At 45.1% G+C, this 19,267-nt stretch overlaps 1 protein-coding gene and 2 pseudogenes across 2 annotated transcripts; 2 read left to right on the top strand and 1 right to left on the bottom strand.

Moving 5' to 3' along the window:
- Window positions 1-1,617: 1,617 nt before the first annotated feature.
- Window positions 1,618-2,292, top strand: LOC139835327 (uncharacterized; annotated as a pseudogene).
- A 344-nt stretch (window positions 2,293-2,636) lies between these two features.
- Window positions 2,637-5,908, top strand: LOC127336427 (4-hydroxy-tetrahydrodipicolinate synthase 2, chloroplastic). Of its 2 annotated transcripts, XM_051363233.2 has the most exons (3): window positions 2,637-2,833; window positions 3,897-3,977; window positions 4,818-5,908. In XM_051363233.2, the coding sequence occupies exons 1-3, from the start codon at window positions 2,712-2,714 to the stop codon at window positions 5,743-5,745; spliced, it is 1,131 nt and encodes a 376-aa protein (XP_051219193.1). In that variant the 5' UTR covers window positions 2,637-2,711; the 3' UTR covers window positions 5,746-5,908. The 2 variants fall into 2 exon arrangements, with proteins under 2 accessions (XP_051219193.1, XP_051219194.1); XM_051363234.2 differs by lacking the exon at window positions 3,897-3,977.
- Window positions 5,909-5,942: 34 nt separating this feature from the next.
- On the bottom strand, window positions 5,943-13,285 carry LOC127336428 (uncharacterized; annotated as a pseudogene).
- Window positions 13,286-19,267: the final 5,982 nt, after the last annotated feature.

Raw genomic sequence — 19,267 nt, 5'->3', positions numbered from 1 at the left:
ATACGTCCCCGACGTATCCATAATTTCTGTCGTTCCATGCTTGTTTTATGACAATACGTACATGTTTTGCTTGCACTTTATGATGATTTCATGCGTTTTCCTAACTAACCTATTAACAAGATGCCACGGTGCCAGTTCCTGTTTTCTGCTTTTGGTTCCAGAAAGGCTGTTCGGGCAATATTCTCGGAATTGGACGAAATCAACGCCAAACCTCCTATTTTTCCTAAGGCTCCAACACCGAAGAAGAGTCGGAGAGGGGCCGTAGGGCCAAAGGGCCACTGCACCATAAGGCGGCGCGGCCTGGCCCGGGGCCCGCGCCACCCTATGGTGTGGAGCCCCCAGTGCCCCCGCGCCGCCTCTTCGCCTATAAAATCCCTTTCGACCTAAAAACACCGTACCGATTGACGAAACTCCGCAAAGACTCCAGGCGCCGCCACCGTCGCGAAACTCCAATTCGGGGACAGAACTCTGCTCCGGCACTCGCCGGACGGGGAAGTGCCCCCGGAAGCCATCTCCATCAACGCCACCGCCTCCGCCATGCTCCGTGAGTAGTTCCCCCATGGACTACGGGTTCTAGCAGTAGCTATGTTGGTATACTCTCCTCCATGTACTTCAATACAATGGTCTCATGAGCTGCCTTACATGATTGAGATTCATCTGATGTAATCGGTGTTGTGTTTGTTGGGATCCGATGGATGATACATTATGATTAGTCTATCTATAAAGTTTGTGAAGTTATTGTTGCTGCAATCTTGTTATGCTTAATGCTTGTCACTAGGGCCCGAGTGGCATGATCTTAGATTTAAGCTCTATATTGTTGCTTAGATTGTATCTACAAGTTGTATGCACATGTCACTGTCCGGAACCAATGGCCCCGAAGTGACAGAAATCGGGACAACCGGAGGGGATGGCGGTGATGTGAGGGACACATGTTTTCACGGAGTGTTAATGCTTTGCTCCGGTACTCTATTAAAAGGAGTACCTTAATATCCAAGAGTTTCCCTTGAGGCCCGGCCACACCATACTGGTAGGACAAAAGATGTTGTGCAAGTTTCTCATTGCGAGCACGTACGACTATATACGGAAAACATGCCTACATAATTAATAAGCCTGATGTTCTATCTTAATGCTTTGATTCCTATCAATTGCCCAACTGTAATTTGTTCACCCAACACTTTGTCACTTATTGGAGAGTTACCACTAGTGTAGATCGCTGGGAACCCCGGTCCATCTCTCATCATAATATACTCGTTCTATATGTCATTGGAAGTAGTATCAACTATCTTCTGGTGCCATTGCTCTCATATTGCTATTACATCAGCTGTGTTATCATTACTATTGCTCTCATATTATCAAGCTACTTTCACATCACCCCTGTTGCTAGTGCTTTTCCAGGTGCAGCTGAATTGACAACTCAGTTGTTAAGGCTTATAAGTATTCTTTACCTCCCCTTGTGTCGAATCAATAAATTTGGGTTATACTACCCTCGAAGACTATCGCGATCCCCTATACTTGTGGGTTATCAATAGCCGAACGGGGGTTAATAGAAAGTTAGAGTTGTGGAGGCGAACTCTAGAATTGAAAGGTTGTAGGCTTAGTAGAACTAAAACTTAATACATGAGGTGCAGTTTCAGTTCTACTAGGCACGAGGAGGGAGAGGTTAGCCTTGGTGGGCAGGTGGTACCGGAGAGAGCCACTTTTCGATATTTGGGGTCCATGTTGCAGAAGGATGGCGATATCGGTGAAGATGTGGGCCACCGAATCAAGACTGGTTGAATGAAGTGGCGCCAAGCTTCTGGCGTACTCTGTGACAAGAGAGTGCCACAAAAGCTATAAGGCTGGTTTTATAGGACAGCTATCCGACCTGCGATGTTGTATGTCACGGAGTGTTGGCCAACGAAGAGGCGACATATCCAACAGTTAAGTGTAGCAGAGATGCGCATGTTGAGATGGATATGTGGCCACACAAGAAAGGATCGGGTACAGAATGGCGATATACAGGAGAGAGTTGGGGTAGCGCCGATTGAAAAGAAGCTGGTCCAACATCGTCTCAGATGGTTTGAACATATCCAACGGAGGCCTCCGGAAGCGCCAGTGCATAGCGGGCGGCTAAAGCGTGCTAAGAATGTTAAGAGGGATCGTGGTAGACCAAACTTGACATGGGAGGAGTCCGTTAAGAGAGACCTGAAGGTTTGGAATATCGACAAAGATTTAGCCATGGACAGGGGTGCATGGAAGTTAGCTATCCACGTTCCGGAACCATGACTTGGCTTCGAGATCTTATGGGTTTCAACTCTAGCCTATCCAACTTGTTTGGAACTGAAAGGCTTGGTTGTTGTTGTTGTAAGTTTTCTCTAGAAAAATCAATAGAAAAAAAAACGGGAAAGACCTTTCTTGGGCACCTGGGCCGGCCTAGCAAGGAGGCGCGTGGGGGAACCCTGTGTGCATGCGCCGCAAGCACGCAGGCGGGGTATAGGGAAACCCAGATACGGGCCGTATTGAGCGGCAAATAGGAACCGCCTTCCTACGAGACGTTAACAGCCCAGGCCATTAGTTCATAGCGCTTCCAGAGCCGTGGAGACGTTAACGGCCCAGCCCAGAACCTAGCGCTTCAATATCCGTTACTACCCGTCTGTCTACGGCGCCAGGCAAAGCCCACCCCAAAACCCTCGCCTGGTTGACAGTTTCTCTCCTCGAGCGAAAAATCCAGGATGGCGGCGCAGCCGACGGCTAACCCGGGCGTCCGCCTCGGCTGGAAGGGCCCTGCCGCTCTAGCGTCCCCTTCGCGGCTGCCGCTGTCTCGCTTCGCCGCGGCCGCGCTCCCGCCACGCAGGTCACCGCCAGCCTCTCTGACCGCTTCCCTTTTTTAATTATTTAGCGTAATCGATCCGCGGGATACCAAAATCGAAACAGCCCGAGAGCAGTTCTTAGGCGGATTTCTGCCGAGGGTCCAGGATTCGTTGGGTCATTTGGTACTACCGTACTAGTCTGTGAGATTGGGTGGATTGAGAATGTAAGAACGTCGAGAACTGGATTAGTCCCCTTTCTAGACCCGACCTCAAAATATTCAGTATATTTAGTTGTGAATGTTAAATTGAGCTAATAAACTACGTGTTTGCGCTTACTTTAGTTGGAAGAAAAAATGTGGAGTGTTGTTTGACTGTAAAACTATTTCAGCGTGAAAGTTTCATTTTTTTTTTTTTTTTGCTAAGGAAGCATATTTTAGACCAGCAACTTCGGAACTAGGCAGTGCTGTGGCGGTTGGTCGAGTCTGTATCTGACCTTTCATTAGTCAGACTATGTAATTCCTTGGTTTCTATTAATATAAATCAGAAGCTTTGATTCCTCTTGCTCGAAAAAAGAAGACGAAATAACTAGTATCAGTCTGTTCCAAATTCTAAGATGTTCTAGCTTTTTCTGAATTCACATGAACCTAATGTATTTTAGTGTGTCTGTTCACTCATTTCAGTCCGTCCACATTGAAATATCGAATACATCTTATAATTCAGAACCAAATGAGTAGTAGGCAATGCCAACCTGTTTCCCGAGCCACATGGATCTTGACAGGCAACTCAAGGTTCCATTAGTCTTGGTAGTTTGCATTTTTTATTTATTTAAGAGTATGTGTTTACAATGTTTCATATGTGCAATTTTCCTTCCATTGTTATGTGTAATTTTCCTTCCGTTGTTTTAACCCAAGGTTCCAGTAGTCTTGCTAGCTTCCCATCTTTATTAAGGACCGTGATCCTCTTGGTATGCGTAATTTTCCTTCCATTGTTAGGACTGGACACAGACTTTAATATCTTTTCTGCACACTGGTTTTAGCTCATCTATTCTGCCTATATTCTGCTTTACTTCCAAAAGCAACAAACTAATACCACAGGATGATTGTACAGGGCTAGTAGAGGAAAGTTTGCAGTTGCAGCCGTCACTATAGATGATTATCTTCCGATGCGAAGTACTGAAGTGAAAAATCGGTGACTTGTTTTCTAAAAGAAATCCTTGTTTCTTGTTTTATTCATTCCATCATAGATTTGCTAGTACCTTTTGGTTCATGCCATTGAACAGGCTGTTAAGTTTGCTCTGTACCGTAAAGCTAACAAATGAACATGCTGTTAATTTTGCTGTATACGGTAAAGCTAACAACAATTAACTCTCCTTTTGTACCTGAGACTGTACCGACTTAATTAATTTGTTGTTTCCCACCTTCTATTTCTCTACATCCTCACTTCAAAATTTAGGATGTCTTGTCAACTTCTGTTCTCAATGTGCACCGTCTGTAACTTCTGAAATCATCCTTCATTGAGTTAGGTCAAGAATAAATGTATTCTTACTTAGACTGATGGAGATTAAGTTAATCTGTCCCATTTTTAGTTTATATACCTGTACTTTTTACTAAATTGCCACATGTATGCATGCACCCCTCTCTGAACTATAACAAGTCCAGGTCTAGCTCAAGAATAATTGTATAGCTAATAGAGAAACATAAGATGTTCTTAGTGTCTTCCTTTTTAAAGTCAGTTATGTAAAACTAACCTAGTTTTGGATAATTATCACTTGTCTCGATAAACTAGTCAATTGTTGTAGATAGGAGAATGAACTAAACAGTATTGGCTGGAAAAATGTTTAATCTGTTATATGTTTGATTCATTTTGCTAAACAAAATGATGTTGGTACAGTTGTGGTGAAGTAACCGAGGGATTTTGTTGCTTAGTAGTCATATGACTAACATGGACCGTAATGTTTGCGCGCAAGTATTAGATGGCTTTGATACATCTGTGCTGCTTATGTCTGATCATTCTCTTTCTGATTTGCAGAACATCAGCAGATGAAATCAAAAGCGTCAGACTAATCACAGCCGTCAAAACCCCTTATTTGCCAGATGGAAGATTTGATCTTGAAGCATATGATTCTTTGATAAACACCCAGATAAACGGCGGTGCCGAAGGTGTGATAGTTGGAGGAACAACAGGAGAAGGTCACCTTATGAGCTGGGACGAACACATCATGCTCATCGGGCATACTGTTAACTGCTTTGGAACACACATTAAAGTGATAGGCAACACAGGAAGTAACTCAACTAGAGAAGCTGTTCACGCGACAGAGCAGGGATTTGCTGTTGGCATGCATGCAGCTCTCCATGTCAATCCTTACTATGGGAAGACCTCAACTGCAGGATTGATTGCTCATTTCGGTGAGGTCCTCCCGATGGGTCCAACCATCATTTACAATGTGCCAGGCAGGACTGGTCAGGATATACCTCCTTCAGTCATTGAGGCGCTTTCAGGTTATTCAAACATGGCAGGAGTGAAAGAGTGTGTTGGACATGAACGAGTCAAGTGCTACACTGACAAAGGTATAACAATATGGAGCGGCAATGATGACGAATGCCATGATTCTCGGTGGAAGCATGGTGCTACTGGAGTTATTTCTGTGGCTAGCAACCTTGTTCCTGGTCTCATGCACAGTCTGATGTTTGAAGGGGAGAATGCGGCGCTAAACGAGAAGCTACTGCCTCTAATGAAATGGTTGTTCTGCGAGCCTAATCCTATTGGTCTCAACACTGCCCTGGCTCAGCTCGGCGTAGTTAGGCCTGTTTTCAGGTTACCATATGCTCCTCTTTCTCTTGAAAGGAGGATCGAGTTTGTCCGGATTGTCGAAGCTATTGGACGGGAGAACTTTGTGGGACAGAAAGAGGCGCGGGTTCTGGATGATGATGATTTTGTGTTGATTAGTAGGTATTGAACAAGTGAGTTCAGTGTGCCCAATGTTTGTGTCACAGAACAACGGTAGTGTTGCAGTGCCCTTTGCAGTTGTTCTTTTATGTGATACTTCATTTGTTCACCAGTCATGTGTTGATCTTGTGTGTGATTGGAAGTTAATTTGGAACCCATTTGGTTTCTTTGCACCTTATAATGTCAGATGCTAGTTCTAGTGAGAAATAAGAATAAGCTGAGAGATGCATAGCTTTCGTGTGACCAATCGATAACTGTTATTACTTCTATCTCTAGCAAACAAGCTATGCTGTTTAATTGTATATATACTGATCAAGCCATCCAGTCTTGGTTTGTGAAATGCTGTTTAATCGTGTATATGTACTGTACTAGTCTGTTCTCTCCTCTTCGTCCTTGTCCGCAGAGTTGCTCTTGGTGATGGACGACACGAGCGAGAGCGGAGCCTGCTTCGCCCAGCGCTTGATGTCGTTAACCCTCTTGCTGGCCTTCCTGCCCTTGCCATAAGGCTTTGCCCCGCCCTGCCGGTCCTTGGTGATGGCGATGGCCAGGTCGTTGGGGAACAGCGAGCGCCAGACGAACGCGTGCAGCAGCGTCGACACGAGCAGCATTGACACCATTGTCGTCGACATGAGGGAGAGGCTCAGCGCGAGCGCTCTGGTCATGAAGCACGGCACGGCCTCGGCGTATTTGACGGTGGCGAGCGACGCCGTCGTCATGGGGAACGTGTAGGACCACCACGCAATGGAGAACCTGTTATATATCCACGGCGAATGATCAGCTGATAATCGCGCCGCCGGCTGAACTGAACACAGGTACACTAGTGGAGTAGCAGGGCTCACCGGAAACCACGGAAGAAATTGATGCGCACGACGAGGGACATGTAGAGGAAGAGCGCCATGAAGAAGAAGGTGCGCGCCACGGCGTCGAAGCTGCCGTAGATGGCCGCCCACGCGAGGCTGGCGGCGGAGGGCGTGGCGATGAACATGGAGTAGACCGGGTGCAGCTCCATGGGCAGCGCCTCGTTGGTGGGCAGCCGCTGGTAGAGCGTGACGAACACGACGATGTAGTGCGACATGCCGATCGCCCACAGGAACTTGCCGGCCTCCTCCCAGCCGACCCTCGCCGCCAGGATGGCCCCGACGAAGTTGCCGACGACGGAGAGGTGGGACGACGGGTTGGCCACCTTGCAGAGCCTCCGCTTGCCCCCCGACAGCCACTGCCCGTAGATCTTGAGCTCCAGCGCGAACAGAGGCGCCACGAACGCGCACCACACGGCCGGGTGCAGCGTGGCGGGCGCGAAGGCGCGCGGGAGGCCGATGGCGAGGAACATGGCGGCGATGGAGGGCGTGAAGAAGAAGTTGACGCGCACCGGGTGGAAGAACTCGCGCCGGATCGCCTCGAAGTAGAAGACGCACTTGAGCGCGTAGGTGACGGACGTGGCCACGAGCACGGCCACCGCGAGGAGCCACACGACGACGTTGATCATGGGCGTCACGCGGAGGAACCGCATCGCCGGGCTCGCCGCCAGCGCGCCCCACAGGATGGCCTGGCTGCCTAGCCCGAGGCAGACGCCGAAGCAGCCGATCGGGAACCGCAGCAGGAATGGCCACACCTCGTCCTTCGGCAGCAGGATGTCCTCGTAGTCCTACAAAATAGACACTCGGCACTTGTTGATTTCATGGCGATCGATGAGTTGACGTGTACTATGCAAGATGGTTTGATGAATGACTTACGCGGACTTCGTCGAGCTCGGGGCCGCGGAGCGCGGCGAAGTAGCGGCCAGCGGGGACGCTCTTGTTGAGAGGGTCCACGTCGGGCCTGCCGGCGGACTGGCCCTCGACGTGGGCGAGGTCGACATCGTCGAGCTCCTCCTTGATCCTCGACGGCAGCAAGGAGTTCTGCTTGCTGAGCGTCGACTTGGTGCGGAACATGCTGAAGTCGCCGCCCCTGCGCGCCACGCCGTCGGCCTGGCCGAGGCCGCCGCTGTGGTTGTTGAGCACGCTGAGGCTCTTGCCGCTGCGCGGGAGCGCGCGCTGCCCGGCCCTGCCGCCGTTCCTCCCGCCTCTGTCGATGCCCATCACCGCCACGCCGCTGCCCAGGGACACCTGCCGGCTGAATGCCCTCTGCGCCTGCGGCGGCCTACGGTCGCTCCGGAGGTTAAGCGGTCCGCTCATCGTCGACTGCCGCGCCTCCTGATCAGGCTGCGCAGCCGCGAGGATGTCCACCGCGTGCTGGCCGTGTCCGTGCGTCGACGGCGACGACGATGGCTCGGTTCCTGCCATGACGCAGCTACGCACGCACGTTAGCTACTCGCACGAAATGTTGGCAGCGTTGTTCAGCGCCGATATAAGAGCTCCAGGCTACGAGGAGAAGGAGGATGTCAACGTGAGCCGTGAGCTAGCGGGTGCTTTCACGTGTGCCGTTACACGAGAGGCCATTGCTGTCCAAGTGGTTGGTCGATGCCGAGGACATGGATCGCTAGCAGCCATGCCTTTGGCTCCAAAGGAAGAGAAGCCCATGGCCAAGTCACGAGCCGTGGAATCCGTTGGCTTGGCACTGGGAAATCTGTGAGAAAGTTCGAGGTTTTGTAGCCACGACGAGAGAGGCCTGCCTACTGTTCGAGGCTGGCATTTCGGCAAAAGCTCACGGGTACGTTGCCGGATTGCGCCGCGTGCAGGCAGCTCTGACGAAGTAAAGCAGAGTCTCTGCTTCAGGAACTACACAGCAACCACACACGAGCCATCCCTTGGCAATTGGCATGTATTGACACAAGAGCTCAGATTGGGTAAAAACATATGGGCAAAACTTGGCATGCAAAATTGCAATAAAAATTAGGTGGAAAGTACCATAACATTCGTATGTTTTGGGGCACAAAATTTGCTCAGTCATCTTCCACCATTTCTGAATGGAGATGCATACATGTGGTGCTGCAGTATTTGTAGCTGTATCTGTGGAACGGTACTTTGCCCGCCAAGGACGAGAAGCAGCACGAGCATGTAGCGTCGTTTGCTCCCGCGGTTGTTGTTTGGGTGGAGCCGCCTGCTGCCGCCGGCCCTGATGTGCTGCCTGACTGAACCGCTAGAGCTGCAAATCTTCGTTCTGCTGCCGCTGCTCTTTTCTCTCTTTCATCAGCAAGTTTCCGTTCTCGTTCCTCCTAGTAAACAGTAAATCATCAAGGTATAAGTAACATACAATACATGCTTTTGAGATTATGCACCAAGACTAAGATGTCTGCTCTGTCCAACATACCTGCATTGAAAGAGCAACAGCCTGGGGGTGCTTGAGTTTCAGGCCTGGCGCAGAAGCAGTACCTTTGGCCACTTGACCAGCTGAAGTGCCTTTAACATCAGCTTGAGATGCTAGCGCCTACAATTCCAAAGGATTAAGTAGCAGAAATAAGAAGCTAAATCAAAAATATGTATATGAGTGAATGTACTATCCTGTCCAGCAAACTACTTTGAAAACAAGATATGAAAAATCATTAACTAATTAACCACTAGCGAGCAAAGAACCTTATTCAGGGCAACCGATGAATGGCACTTGCATCAGTAAACACCAACAAATACAGTAATGAATTCATGTGCAACCAAAGTACTATAAGATAATCGTGCATTCAGATTTACACACAACAATCGACAATTGTAACTACTATGAAACCATTACCAACCTTTTCCTTTTCCTTTTCCTTTTCCTTTTCTCTAGCTTTCTTTTGTTTCTTGAGTTCCTTTGCTCTGGCTTTCTTCTTGGCATCCTTCTCTGCCTAAAGTACAGCGAATGGTCAATTTACACAGCCATCTTCTGGTTCACCAAGCAAAACAAGAAAATATTTATTCAGGGGACTCACCTGTTTTGCAGCTTGCGATTCTTCCATTTCCTTTGTTAATGCACTAGGCACATCGGCAGCATGCCAATCCCATTTGTCAAGATTTTGTGCCATAAATCTTCTGAATGTATTTCTGACTTCTTTGTCCGAAGCCAGCAGGTACGGTGTCTTTCCTCTTTCATCCTTGACGCAAGGATCCAAACCCTGCTCGAGGAGTTCCATAATTTGTTCAATATTGCCAGCCTTTGCAGCCTCATGGAGAGGTGTTGTTGTATTATTCGACAGTGGTATGGTCATTGCTTCATGTGTATTCAATGAGTCCAACATAGGTTCCTTGGGGGCCACGATTATTTCTTCATTTGCTTCTGTACTTGGTTCAAACTTTGTCACAGTTTCCACATGGGGTAAGACTTCAGCCATGATAGAGCATTCAGTCTCATAATAGAGCTGTGTTAGGTTACTGTATACACGTTTTGCTTCTTTCAAGGTAGGCCGATGAACAGTCAAAGGGAGTGGACGAATATCACATGCTTGCAATACCGACTGAGCCTTATCCCCATCAAAGAGCATCTGGCGGTTCTTTGATGGAGCATATATATAGGCACAAACACAGGCGTCAAAGTACGGCTTCCATGAAACTATTAATTCTTGAACTTCCTGTGATTAGACCGACAACAAAAAAGTAAAAGAAAAAAAATAATGAGCCAATGTGGAAATTAACTTGTAATCAGGTTCTAACCACCACTATCCTAGATCAGTGAGAAAACACCCAAATAAAATTTTGCTAAAGCTGCATATCACCTTTTTCAGCGCTGCTTCGTTATACCGGCGAAGAGAAGATCCCGCTGAGTGTGCAACCTTTCCAGTAGCATCTTTTCCAGACTGCCTCTTTCCAGCCTTTGCCCTTACAACATACCTAAGACATACATAAGTTAGAATTTAAAGTTGTTCTTAACATTAAGTCAGAAACAGTATTACCAATAACATTAATTAAAAAAATCCAACTGAGTTTGCCAGTCACAGAGATGCAATTATGCTGACCGAAAGAAGTTATTATGAAAGACAAGCTTCCATGGTTATCAAAAGGGAAAGCAAATGTTTCCTGGCCAGATTATCTTGCTTCAGTAAAACAGTACAATCTTTTCTTTGTTACTCTTGTAATTACTACTTCTCTACTAACTGTGTAGAGAGTAGAGACCTTTCCCATCCTACTGTTCCATCCAGAAAAATAAATCTACCATTTTCTCCAGAAATAATTTATTATGCATAAAACAACATGATGTAACCCATGAACTGCCATCCTATTATGAATGTTATTATATACTAAGACCTCGATGTTCTTTATGAAGTCAGAGTATACATAAAATTCATCACGGTAATGTTCATAAAGAAAATATGGCTAACAAATAAGAACGAATAAACTTTGGAACATGCAATCTTGTTACCTATGAAATGTTTTATTGGCCAATATTTTGTTCCCATCGAAAACACATCCAGCAAAATGTCCACCACTTGTTAGTATGATGATCCTTAAACGTGACGCATCGCGAGGTTCACACGCCAAATGCTTCACTCTACTTATCATCTCATCTTCATGCACAAATGATGTTGATCCATGACTTTCCATTGTTCCAGATTTGCAGTCAAAAAATGGTTCTTCGTGTTCTTTGAACAGTACGCATCTCCAAAAAGAAACTGTGTCACCAGAATGACCACGGAAAAAAAGTTTCTTCCTGAATTCTTCCTTGCCTTTAACTGAGAGCCTATGATCTGATGCAGGTACATTATCCAGTTCGTCCTCTGAACCAGATACACTAGATACATCCAAATCATCAAACAGAGAATCAGCATCAACTTTCTCTAAGTCTTCTTCCTTGATAATAGTTTTACCAGCAACACTCAACTTGACCTAACAGGATTGCCAAAAAAACAGATTCAATAGTGCCAATAAAAGATAAGAAACATGTCATGTTCAGGTTTTCAAAACAATATGCTACAGAAAACCCACACTAATTGGAATCAATATAACAACATCAGGAGAATTTTTATGACTTTGTATCCAAAGTTCCGCTAAAGAAAATAACCACTTTGCTTTGAAGCACGTAGCAAGCAAAAAGTTTTCCATAGAATCTTCAGAACATCAAGATAACTTCAAAAATAAACTTGCCCCTAAAGTTAAACTGTTGATTAAGAACAACTAATCAGTTTAGTGAGTCACCAGAGGAGAATGCATAGGAGCTCTCGGGTGCTACACACCCCCATACTTGGAAAAATAAAATAAAAATTCAAAAAAAGGTTTTAAAAATCGACTTTTTAAAAATCAAATATGATCAGGTATTGTACTTGTATAAAAATATTTCCCTAGGGAATTACTTTAATTTTATCCTGGGTAAAAAAACAAACTCGAAACGCCCGATGACTAGGTACTACTCATTTTATATTCGTCATAATTTTTTTTATTTGCCCTGAAGACCATGGGAATCATTTCTTTTCAAAACATTTTTTTGATGAGTACAAACTTGATCATCCTTGGTTTCCATGAAGGTTCATTTTTTTGTGGATTTTTGAAATTACTACAATTTTTCGGGTGTATGGGGGTGTGTAGCACCCGAGAGCCAAAAGTCCGCGTTAGTCACCAGAGCTAGTAAAGTAGATAATAACAGAAGGAAGAATGTGAAGTTGGACAAGTAATGACAGCATAATAGTTCTAGTTATTGAAGACATGAACTGTGTTCTTTCCAGTGAACATTTTGTTGTTGATATGGGTGATTCCATGTGGATGTACCGTATGCACCAATGCAAGAGGAAGGGCAACGAGAGTGGATTGATTCCCCTGAAATATCTGTATTTGGTGGAAAACATCAACATACTACAACCAATTTTTCCAATCAAGTGTGATGGCTCCCAACTTATATTTACTTACACAAATGATAGTATAGCACTTGATGAATAAGCGGAAGATATGCTAGGAACTTTCGCAGCACGACACACTAAATACAGCAATTCTGAACTCATCCTTACAGAGTGACTAATTCTAACATCTAGAACTGGGCTGAATGCAATGATAATGCGTATAAGAAACTTTCAATTACCTATTCCTAGGTACTAACGAAGGATTTGATCAATCTAAGAGCCTCAATTGATTACTATCTGTCCAACTCTCAGATGCAGCCGTTCTCACATAGCAAGTACTTAGCTCAACCGAACAGAGGTTCGTATTTCCATCTACTGTGTCCTACGATCAGCACTAACATCTAAACAACATTTCAAAGTTTTCTCCAGTCTTTCTCCCTACAGTACGTATTCCTATATTCAAAGGAAGATGCGGTGTCAGGTGAAGAAGGGGGTAAAAGGACAGTTACGTTGAGGCGATGGAGGTCGGACTTGAAGTGCTCCCGCTGCTCCTGAAGCGACTCGAATTCGGCACCGCAGGTATTGCACGTCCACCGGAGCCCCGCGGCCTCCGTCGGCTGCTGCTGCTGCTGCGCCGGTACCGACGCCGGCCGGGAGGGCTCGGATGGTTCCGCTGGGGAAGGGGCGAAGGCGGGGTGGGCCCGGAGGAGTACGTACGACTCGAAGAAGTCCGAAGGGAGGTCGAAGAGCGAGCGAGGAGCCTTCTTCTCCGGCGGCGGCGGCGCCGCCATCTGGGAGGAGGAGGCCATGGATGGCTGTGGATCCGAGGTTTCGTGCCCGTGCCGTGTCGTGCGGTATGTGAGGAGGCGGATCCGGGTCAGACATCCAAAGGCTGTGGCACGATCGGTAACACCGTTAGATCAAAAACCAACGTCCCAGAGTAACAGTATCTCCCTAAGAAAAAGGCAGCGTTTGATTGAAAGCTAACCAAGGTTCACACAAGTTCATCTTTTACAAGATCAAAAAAAAAAAGTTCATCTTTTACAGCACAACTGCCACACACGCCGGGAAAGGATCGACCAGGCTAACAAACCCTGCGACCACACCCAGAACACACAAATGCAAACCGGCGACACAGCGCGAACAAAACCTACAACCAGAAACTTCAAAACTACAAAGTTTTGCAACTCGCGGAACAGCACACCCAGGAAACTATTCCCTAACCAACTCCTACTCTAGATGAGCCAATCTCTCTCAGCTTCATGGCGATCACACCGTTCATCATCTCTTCCGTAGTCGCTCGACGCTTAGTCTTGATCAATGACCTTCACTGCATCATAAGAGATAAATCACGGTAAAGCGGCTGTAATGGATTAAACAACACTTTATGTTTAAAAAATACGGTCGTTTCTGGTAAGCCACAGTGCTCAAGCAACATCAGCTACCCAAAACCACACAACATGGTTATTTTTGCTATCTTTTTGTTTGACAAAAATTGCAACAAACTCATCTCTGTTCTTAGGTACAGAGCTAACCCCAAAACAGTCTCTTAAGACACACCAGACCAATCTAGCAACTGGACAGCTAAACAGGATGTGATCCACTTTCTCTATACTGCCACATTGCACACACAAAATAGAACACGGACACTTCCTCAAAAACAGTTGACTAGCTGATTGAATTTGTCCCCTAAAGCAAAGCCACACGAAATTCTTCTACTTCAGAGGACAATTCGTTTTCCACATTTCACTCATCCTACCATCCAAAAACCCCGGATTCAGAATGAAAATATACAGATATTTGGTTGAAAATTTGCCACCGTTCTCAAGTTCCCATTTAACCTTGTCCTCCGCTTTAGCTCACTCCACTCAGCTACCTCCACTCCCCCAAAAGATCTGTTAAAGGTGAGTAAAATACCCTCATTAATGAGGACCTCACTCACCGTCTTATTTTGTTGCTCACAACAAACAAACAAGGCAGGAAAAATATTTTTCAAAGGACACACCACAATCCACACATCTAACCAAAAAAAGTTTGCGTACCATTACCCACACAGTAACTTGACCCCATCTTAAACCATTTTTTGACCACATGGAGGCTTTTCCAGAACTGAGAACCACCAGTCTCACTAGATTGGTAGAACCCAGCCTCCCCCATATATTTGTTTCTCGGAACTGAACAACTCAGCTCCTGAGCCCCACTTTCCAATTTATATATCAACTTACTAAGTAAACAAATATTCCTAACTTTGGTGTCAGCAAAGCCAAGGCCATCATACTTTTCTGGTTTACATAAACGATCCCACTTAACCATGTGGTACTTTTTCTTCTCACCAACTCCCTCCCAGAAAAATCTGGCCCTAGACATATCCATTTTGTAATGGTTGCTTTCCTTCAACAAATAAAACCCCATAGCATAAGTTGGGATACTGTCGAGACATGCATCAATTAACACAACTTTGGCCCCAAATGAACCAGAGAGTTAAACCCACACTCCAGTCTTTTGTCTACCTTCTTTGCCACAAAATCTAGCTCATTAGTTAGGATTTTGTTCTGGCTTACTGGTAACCCCAAGTATTTTAAAGGAAGGGTCCAAATAGAGCAATTTAGCATATTTGCGGCTCTAAGTAAATTTTCCTCACTGACTCCCACACCCATAATCTCACTTTTCTGATAATTGATCTTAACTCCTGACATTGCTTCATAGCAGTACAAGATAAATTTAACTGCAGCAAAGCTACCTTCATCATTCTCAGTAAGAATAATGGTATCATCAGCATACTGTAGATGTGAAACTCCTCCCTCAACCAAATTGGGAGCTAACCCTTTGACATATCCTGTCCTCCTAGCCCCATTTAGCATCTCACTCAGCCCATCCCCAACCAAATCAAATAAAATGGTAGAGAGAGGGTCTCCCTCTCTCAGATCTTTATAGGTTCTGAAAAAGAGCCATTCTCTCCACTTATGTTAACACAAACTCTACCTGTCTATACCACTTGTTTAATCCATGAAATGAAATTTTCATTAAACCCCTTCCTTCTCAAGACCTCCACCAGGAAACTCCAATGAATTTTATCATATGCTCTTTCAAAATCAAGTTTCAAAATCACACCAGGTTTCCTAGACACCTTGAGATCATGCAAAATCTCATGTAAAACCACCACCCTATCCAAAATCTGCCTCCCAGGCAAGAAAGTAGACTGAGTCTGACCTATACATTTTGCAACCACCACAGACAATCTCTTGGTAATAATTTTAGTTATAATTTTGAAAATCACATTGAGTAAGCATATAGGCCTATATTGTTTAATTTTAGTGGGGTTCAGAATTTTAGGGAGTAACACTATCACTCCATAGTTAATTCTTTGTAGGTACAACTTCCCCTGCACTAAATCTTCCAACATTTGTAGAATAATAGGAGCCACCTTCCCTACAAATTCCTTGTAGAAAGCCACTGGCAACCCATCTGGCCCACGTGCTGAGTTAGGTTTTAATTCCTTAATAGTTTCCTCCACCCCCTCGAGAGTGAAAGGTTTTATCAGCAAAGCATTATCTTCCAAACTTATTCTCTCCCCTGGACCCCATGTCTTCATTCACATGTTCTCTAATGTCTGAACCATCAGTCAATTCTGTATCCCCAACCACTAGATAAGAGATATTTTTATTCCTCTTCCTTCCATTAGCAATATTATGAAAAAAAGAGGTGTTAGCAGCATCACCTTGCACTATCCACTTCTCCCCACTTCTCTGTTGCCAATAAACTTCTTCAGCAGAGAAAAGTTGCATTAAGGCTTTCTCTAATTTATATCTCTCACGCCACTCTGCATCATTAAGACAATCTAATCCTTCCTTTGAGTCTAACCTTTGAAGCTCATCAGTTAGATTCTTCCTCTCTCTTCTATACTCACCTCTCAGGTTAGCCCCCCACCCTTTCAGGAATTTTCTTAGCCCCTGTGATTTTTGTTGCCAAGTGTCCAAAACCACTCCCCCACTCCTCACAGGCCAGTGTTTAATTACCTCATCTTTAAAGTTTGGCTCCAGAAACCACGAAGGCTCAAACCTAAAAGTTCTTTGAGGCAACGAATCCCTAGGTGCCAAGATCAAGAGAATCGGGTTATGATCAGATCCAACACTGATCAACGTCTGAACCCTACCCAAAGGATACAAAACAACCCACTGGGCAGAGACCAAAACTCTGTCAAGGATAGCTTTGATGGGATTGATCTGTTATTAGTCAAAGTGAATTTAGGACCACTTCTCGGTAATTCACGCAAATCCATATCACTAATGAACCTATTGAACAAATCCATAAGTCTCTGACTATAAATCTCATTAGATTTCTCACAGACTTCTCTGATCAAATTAAAATCCCCACCCAAAACCACAGGGTAGGGACAAGACATGAGTTTCACAGTGAGTTCACCTATGAACTCTTCTGAAAACTCATGTTGAGCTGGACCATAAACATTAATAATCTCAAAGCAATGGCCAGTGGATTTTTGCACCACCACACTACTACAAAAATAAATGCCCTTATCAACCTCCACAATATCAAAACTATCCATCCGAACCCCTACCAACAAACCCCCAGAATGCCCTCTTACAGGCACCATATGCCACTTAAAATCACAACCCCCAGAGATCCTTCTCAGTTCAACATCTGAGAATTCTCTCTTAATGGTTTCCTGTAAGCACAAGATATCCACCCTAAAATCCTTCACCAATTCTAAAAATTCTAGACCTACCTGGGTCCATAACCCCCCTTATGTTATAAAAGAGACAAGCCATAATTACTTCCTCTTTTTTGGCCTCCCTCGGCCTCTCTTAGGCTTTACCTGAGCATCCCCACTAGGGACTTTAGGTGAAGCATTCCTACCACTCCCTACCCCTGCATCTAGCATGTCTTCAAACACTGCTAGTGGAGACATGGGCAACAAACTTTCAGATTCCTGTGTAAGACCCTCACTAGTGTCATTGACACCAGGAACCTCATTGCACTCCATCAAAGAAATCGAAGCCAACCCAATAGGATCTGATTCCAGTGTAACTTTTGTTGCTTCTCTCTCTTTCCTAATTCTAAATCTATTCTCAACCAGAACCGCCTCGGCCAATTCTTTCGCCAGGACAGTATCTAACTGGTTATCTATTTCAACATTGTTTTCACCCAGACTAATATGAGCAGAACTAGCAATTCCTAGCAAATCATCTTTACTGGTACAGTTAAGGACATCAAAGGGATTGGAGATACATGTCGCCTCATCACGCTGAGACACCCTGGCTTCTGCCTTCTGAAGAACAGAGCATCCATCCCTCTGAATTCTCTTGCTAGCTCTTGTCGCCACCATAGGCTGCTTCACCGTCTTCTGCTTGTTAGCACTTTGACATGGGACCATCATCCAGCCAAAATTGTCCTCTCCCTTATCCTCATTCTCAGGGAATGACACCAGTGAAACATCAGCACTAAGAGCTGAAATCATAGAGGAGAGGTGATTGCACTTCTCAGAGATTTTCTTGGTTTTTTCTTGCACACTTCCAGCCCTCCCATACTCCACCACTTTCTCCCATCCATGTACATGGTTAGGAGAATTCATGCCATCTCCATCATAGTCTTCCTCACCACCATAGCAGTCCCCATTCCTTCCCAAGTTTTCTTCCTCCTCATCTCTTGCTTCATCAGTTGACTGGTACATATTATTATCATCCTTGTGTTTCCTAGATCTCCACTTCCTTTGTTCCCCCCTCCAACATTACCCCCATCACTGCCTAGAGGGGGAAAAGAAAGTTTTGAGGCAAGCTCACCTTCTACCTCCCATCTGATCTTGTATCCCTGCCCATTTATGTACACAATATTGATGCCACCAATCATATCAAGCCTTCTACATGCCACTTTGATTCTGACACAACTTGGTTTAGACAGAGAGGCTTTGTAAAAAAATTGTGGCTCCCTGATGTCTACTCACGCTTGTATTCCTGTAGACAGTGTTGGACCTCCAAGAGCAGATGTTTGTAGAACAGCAGCAAGTTTCCCTTAAGTGAATCACCCAAGGTTTATCGAACTCAGGGAGGAAGAGGTCAAAGATATCCCTCTCAAGCAACCCTGCAATTACGATACAAGAAGTCTCTTGTGTCCCCAACACACCTAATACACTTATCAGATGTATAGGTGCACTAGTTCGGCGAAGAGATAGTGAAATACAAGTAATATGGATGAATATGAGTGGTAATAGAAATCTGAAATAAATATGGCAGCGAGTAAACATGTAGCAGAACAGTAAATAAACGGTGTTTCAATGCTTAGAAACCTAGGGATCATACTTTCACTAGTGGACACTCTCAACATTGCAATCATAATTGAATATAAATATAAGCACTTCAGTATGCTATTCTGAATTACTCTCTGGCAAGATAACGAACACTAATTCATCATGTAGGCAAACCTTAAAGATGTATTCCCAAGTACTAATAAACACCCCACGCTGTCACTGTGAGCATTCATAGGAGGTACGAACACACCACAGTTTCATAGAGACATCCAACTCAAATCATAACCCAGTGAACAAGTATTCTGTGAAATATAGCCTAAGAGACCCACACGGTGCACACACTGTCACCTTTACACACGTGGGACAAGGAGTCTCCGGAGATCACATAAGTAAAATCCACTTGAATAGCATAACGACATCTAGATTACAAAGCTCATCATATGGATCTCAATCATGTAAGGCAGCTCATGAGATCATTGTATTGAAGTACATGGGAGAGAGATGAACCACATAGCTACCGGTAGAGCCCTCAGCCTCGAGGGAGAACTACTCCCTCCTCATCATAGGAGACAGCAACGGTGATGAAGATGGTGG

This window comes from Lolium perenne, chromosome 2 (genome assembly GCF_019359855.2).
Source record: "Lolium perenne isolate Kyuss_39 chromosome 2, Kyuss_2.0, whole genome shotgun sequence".
NCBI classification, from domain to species: Eukaryota; Viridiplantae; Streptophyta; class Magnoliopsida; order Poales; family Poaceae; genus Lolium; species Lolium perenne.
The sequence above is the reverse complement of the archived record's forward strand: the minus strand, read 5'-3'. Positions and strand labels throughout refer to the sequence as shown.

What these genes read in the sequence shown, in the direction of transcription:
- LOC127336427 (XM_051363233.2), top strand. Translation starts at nt 2,712, where the DNA reads ATGGCGGCGCAGCCGACGGCTAACCCGGGCGTCCGCCTCGGCTGGAAG. An exon ending in GCCGCGCTCCCGCCACGCAG is followed by an intron (nt 2,834 to 3,896) that starts GTCACCGCCAGC and finishes ATGATTGTACAG; the next exon opens with GGCTAGTAGAGGAAAGTTTG. An exon ending in AGTACTGAAGTGAAAAATCG is followed by an intron (nt 3,978 to 4,817) that starts GTGACTTGTTTT and finishes TCTGATTTGCAG; the next exon opens with AACATCAGCAGATGAAATCA.